At 36.8% G+C, this 5,933-nt stretch overlaps 1 protein-coding gene across 1 annotated transcript; it reads right to left on the bottom strand.

The window, feature by feature from the left end:
- Positions 1 to 2,267: 2,267 nt before the first annotated feature.
- LOC21410644 (F-box/LRR-repeat protein At3g58900) lies at positions 2,268 to 5,325 on the bottom strand. The gene is made up of 5 exons (XM_024175329.1): positions 5,297 to 5,325; positions 5,063 to 5,134; positions 3,020 to 4,016; positions 2,613 to 2,795; positions 2,268 to 2,528 (listed from the first exon to the last, which is right to left on the bottom strand). Exons 3-5 carry the CDS (start codon positions 3,992 to 3,994, stop codon positions 2,268 to 2,270), a joined length of 1,419 nt encoding a protein of 472 aa, XP_024031097.1. The 5' UTR covers positions 3,995 to 4,016; positions 5,063 to 5,134; positions 5,297 to 5,325.
- Between the last annotated feature and the right edge of the window lie 608 nt (positions 5,326 to 5,933).

Raw genomic sequence — 5,933 nt, 5'->3', positions numbered from 1 at the left:
TTTTAATTAAAGATTCTGAACTTTAATTAAATTCATTATGAACAATGTTTTTTATTATTATCTTTAAACACTATCGTCTCGTATATAACACTTATATACTATGTTTAAGGTTACATAAATAATCACAGAATTTTCATTTGATATTCATAAAATATTCATAAATATATGCACATAAAATGATGAATAAACTCTTTTATTAATTAAATAATAAATATCCTATTACATCTTATTCTTCTATGACACTATTCCCAACAATCTCCCACTTGTCCTAAAGCGTGTGTGTCATGTCTCTAATCCCAAATCCATCTAAGTGCTGATCAAATACATTCAATGGCAATGTCTTGGTGAACGGGTCAGCAAGGTTGTTCTCTGACGCGATCTTCAGAACCGCTACATCGCCTCTATCCACAATGTCTCTGATCAGGTGATATTTCCTTTCTATATGTTTCGCACTCTTATGGCTTCTAGGTTCCTTTGAATTAGCCACCGCTCCACTATTGTCACAGTAGAGCTTAATTGGCTTATCCATTTCTAGAACAACTTCCACTGGAGACTGAACCCAGAATCTCTGGTTAGCGCAAAGAATTTTGGTGAGAAAATCGATATGAAGCTATGCTTCCGAGAAGAACAAGAAGCAACGCTGCGAATCAAGGCAGCCAAATTGAAGATAACATCGTGAATCAAGCCAATCAAGCCAATGGAGAAACGGGTGAGAATCACCTTGCAGTTAGGAATGAAGAAGTTCCAGCCCTAAGGGCACCCCAACTAGATCCAGTCAAATGCAAGCACAGCTAAATTCCCTGAATGATATGGTTCGACACTTGGTGGTTACCATAGAGAGAATTGATGGGAGAAACTCAATGCCTCATCTTGAAGATGCTCTACCAAGACCACTAAATGGAGCTGCAGCCAGGAACTAGAATAATGGTGACCAGTGCGGTGCCTTGGAAGGAAGTGGAGAGAGCGAGAACACAAGAGGAAATAACCCTAGACCTTGACTGTCAAAATCGTTGGGCAGCAAGTGAAGGGCTGCCAGGAGACGAACCCAGGAAAGGGAAGCTAAAAATGGACAAAAACTGCCCTCGAGGGCGCCACCTCGAGTAAACCAGGGCAACGATGCCTAGGAAGACTCAAGGTCAATGCAAAAGGAACATGATGAATGCTAGAAGAGCCGAAGCCTCAAAAGGAGTCAACTCTGCAATCTCAATGGCATAGGCTAAGGAGATTATGGAGTGCATGGCAAGTTTGGAAGAGAAGCTTATGGGTGATGTCACCGGTTTAGAGAAAGATGTAAAAGGCCAGGTGAGTCACCTACAGAAGAATTTGGGGCAAGTAGCAGAGGTGGTGAACGTTGACATTGCCCTGGAGAAGGTTCATGATCATCCTTTCACAGCAAAGATCATGGCGCCGCCCCTTCCAGAGAAGTATAAAGCACCATCAATTCCTCCTTATGACGGAAGAGGAGATCTCGATGACCACTTGGAGTTGTACATGGGACATATGATGTTCCACGGTTACTTTAAAGAAATCATATGCCGAGCTTTCCGTAACCATTTGATAGATTTAACCTGTCGATGGTTTAGGACACTGAAACGAAACTCTATCTCTAGCTGGGATAAATTGAAGGAAGCCTTCTCCTTACAATTCATTAGGGCGAAGAAATATATCATGCCGAAACAAAATTTGACGATGGTCTATCAAAAGCCGAATGAATCATTGAATGAATGGCTTGCAAGGTTCGGTGAATCAATCGTCGCAACCACCGACATGACTGGTAGGGAGACTTTAATGAGAGCCCTCTCCAGTATGAAAAAGGGCACCCCATTTAAGTGCGACTTCAATCGCAAGCAGTCGTCCACATATAGAGAGTTTTTGGCTAGGGCGTAAGGATTCATCAACGCTGAAGATATCGAGACTAATGACTTGAACATAGATCAAATTAGAAAAAAGGAACAGATCAAGGGTCTATACTATTTATCACAAATTTTTAGATATGATATTTACCATAAATATTTATAGAAAATGACCTATATGCTATAATTTCACTAATTCTGTTTGCATTAGCTTTTGAGTGCTAAGCGCCAAATCTTTAACTCGTGCATAATGTGAAGTCACTGCCTTAATAAGCAAGAACATGATATTTTACAACAAACTATTCTTACAACAAAATGAAAGGCTTTGTTCATTAAAAAAAAAAAATATATATATATAATAATAATAATAATAATAATAATAATAATAATAATAAAACACAATATAAAAGACTTTCATAACGAGTAAAATTCCACTTCTGCCTCAGAAGAAGCCTTCTCATATCCACTTATCTCTCTCCGGACATCTGAAAAAGATAGAGGGTCACAAATGATTGTCATCTTCTGCAAATTTTTTGTATTCTTGAGCAAATACTTTATCAGTTCCAGTACGTTCCACCGTCGAAGAGCGAGCTCGATTCTCACAAATCTCAAATTATGCATAAACGGGATGTTTTCCGATTCTGAACATAGCATGCTTCTACCACAATCCGATTCCTACAATGGTAACAAGTTCATCATCAAGACTATTAAAAAAAAATGGTCACCAATAAATTTAGGATGATATATAAAAAATATTACCTCTTTAGATGGAAAATTGTGAGGGTATTGAAATGGAAAACATTTATTCTTTACAGAAAGACAAATCAAATTCGGTGCTGCTTCGAAAAGGGATATTATAGTTGGCAGTAAGTCATCCCAAGCATCTCCGACATTGTATATAACTATTGTTGACATAGATGTGAACAAAATTGGCAAACCACCCTGAAATGACATTTATTGAAACAATGTTAATTTATAGCAATAACAACCATAACATAAGAACAAATCGAAAACTACTAAACAAAGATCAGAAGGCACGGACTAAAACAACATTACAGTATTAGGTTAAGGAGTTGCATATCACATTTTGCAATTTTAACAAAATTAGATGGCCATGTTTTAACCGGAAAAAATCGAAAAGGAAAAAGAAAAACAATGTTACTTACCTGCAGACAATTATAACTAATGTGTAGATCTCTAACTTTACGAAGAGCACGAAGAAGATGAACTAGGTTCTGATCAGTAGAACTCGAGGGAGTTACCAAAATCCCAGCGAAGTTCAAACACATGAAGTTGGCCTCAAGTTGGACTTCCGATATTTTTCCATTCCATACAAAAGTACCAAGCTTCGGAGCAGAAAGTTGCAGCACTCTGTTGTCAGGGTTAGAAAATGTCCAGTGTAAAATCATGCTTTCGAGTGTTTCCGCGCACACTTGAAGATTGAAGAGGTTACGGGGACACACAACCATTAAAGCTTTTAGAGAAGAACTAGTGATGTTGATGCTCTTTGTGCCGTCTATTTTCACAAGGGACAAAACCATAAGGGATTTGCAGCATGATAAAACCCAATCCCCGAAGGACTTGTCGATTCGGAGAGAATTCAGAGTTAAGTACTTAAGGCTAGTAATTGCAGTAGACGAAGATGGAATTTTGAGAATGGCACCATTGTGTAGATTCACTTCAAGAGCCGTCAACGATGTACTAGAGAGAAGACTAGTAGGCAATGCGAAATAGGATTCCCTCCTGAGGTTGAGCTGAAGATTAAGCATCTTGGCATTACACGCGACGGCATTGTGCAACCACGAGAGAATGCGGTACTCCTCTTCATTGACAAGGCTGCTTTGCATACACCATGAGATGTAACACCACTCGATATTCTTCCCATTACGGAGAAACAAGAGCCTGTCGATGTAGTTGATGAGACGGACTCGTTTTGGCTGATTGTTGCTGTATGGAATGAGATCGAAAACCAAGAACGGCGATGATATGCAGACTTGTCTGCATCGTCTCGAAACAACACTCAGTCGAGAAATGTCTTTCAAGGAAAGATATGAAGTGATTTTGTGGACAATGTGGTCCGGAAGACTGCTGAATTTGTCCATGTTATTGCACGTCCTATGACACTTGGACAGGATTTCCATCTCGGCACAGGTTTTCTTGTTCCTGCAATCGAGAATAAGAATGGGAGATAGAGCATCTCAACTATCAGGATTAAGAAAGATGTTTAAAACATAACAATGTCAATTGATAAAGTTCACATTTTGAAGCAATTGAACTTTTGATTAGCTCTCGGTACACTTGAAAAATAAAAAAAAAAAAAAAAAAAAAAAAAAAAAAAAAAAAAAAAACAGAAGAGACAACTTGGTTTAAAAATTAAGAGAGTTAGTGTTAAGGGGAATTGACATAAAATTTAATGGTTCAGGGAGTCTAAGGCCCCGTTCATTTCACCATTCGAGTTTAAAATTCAAATTTTGTTAAAGTAAAAAACTCTCAGAAACAGTCACATCTAACTTTTTTAATACAGTAAAAAACTCTCACATAAAGTCACATCTCTACTCGAATTAAAAACTCAAATCAGCGAACTAAACGGACCCTAAATTATTCAGGTAAAATACAGTGTTATGTACTTTTTTTCCTTTTCCCCCTTCAACGGCAAGATGGTTTCTTTTTATATGTTCATAATTTTTCCAAAAATAAAAAAATAAAAAAAAATGTGAAACATCCCCTTATGTGACAAACTTGTTGGCAGTTTCAAGAGCTCGTTCACATAACTAGTGCATTCTCCTCCACCACAAATTTGAGAAAAGAATGGTGAAAGAAATGACAACTTCTAAGGCAGATATGACAAGAACCAAAGAGTCCGAGACATGATAATTATCAAAAAGAAAAAAAAAAAAAAAAAGAAGAGAGAGAGAGAGTCAAAGACATTGCGAGGAACACGTGGTCCTTTAAAAAGCTCATTGTTACAATTTGCTATCTTGTTTTTCTGTTGGGAAGAAATGTGTCATTGACTCATTTTAGTTCACGAAACGACTAGCCGTTTCATGGAAAGGAAACAACAACAACAACTTATATCACATGTAATTCGGAAATTAAAAAAAAAAAAGAAAAAGAAAAAGAAAAAACTAAAAACTAAAAATCACATTTAATGAAGGTTAGAAGAGTAATTCTCCATATAACTCGAACATTCAGAGAGGGTTAGAACTCACTTGGGAGCACTGAGAAGAAGCTATCCCCGAGAAATTGGCAAACCTTTCCTCTGTCAAGTGCTAAAGATTTTTCTGCAGTTAAATGACGAAACAAAACAAAAAAGATAAAAAAATATTCAATAATAATGGGTTCGATTAAAACAATAACGACAACAAAACTGGAGCTCAGATTGACAAAAAAAAAAAAAAAAAAAAGGGAAGAAAAAGACAACAAACGTTAATGGTAATACTCACAGAAACAGAGCAAAAATAAGCAGTTTGAAGGATGCCACATACACACACATAGATACATATATAGATACATACATACATACATATATATATATATAGAGAGATAATAAAAGAGGTTTTGTTCCGTTAGCTCTATCTCTTTTGCTAGAAAGAGAAGACCTTGGACTAAACTGCCCAAAAAGGAAAACAAGAATTGGTTAATGGTTAGAAAGATTACTGTAAACACTACTAAAACAAGTATAAACAAGTAACTAAAGCACCAAAAGAAGAAAGAGATTCGACAGAACTCCACAACATTAAACTTTAAAATATATTAAAATGAATACAAAACCTACCTTGTGGGGATTTTTTTTTTCTTATGCGTCCTCTGCAAAATGGAATGAGCTCGATGAGTTTTCCAATCACACTCACAAACATTTAAATAAGAAGCCCTGAAGAGCAGAAATAGACATCAGTGAAGGACTGATCCCACAAAGTACAAGTGAAGAACCAAAGAGTTATTAGGAAAAGGAAAAAAACGACAACTTCAAGAGAATGGACCGGTGTTCATCTTCCGCCACGTGTCTCTTCTTTATTTATTATAATGGTTAATGGTGTGAGTCGTTTGTTCTCTTTCTCCGTTTGTTTTGTGCTTGGAATT

Source organism: Morus notabilis, unplaced genomic scaffold (genome assembly GCF_000414095.1).
Source record: "Morus notabilis unplaced genomic scaffold, ASM41409v2 Scaffold78, whole genome shotgun sequence".
NCBI lineage: Eukaryota > Viridiplantae > Streptophyta > Magnoliopsida > Rosales > Moraceae > Morus > Morus notabilis.
Note: the sequence above shows the minus strand (reverse complement) of the source record. Positions and strands in the feature narration are given on the sequence as shown.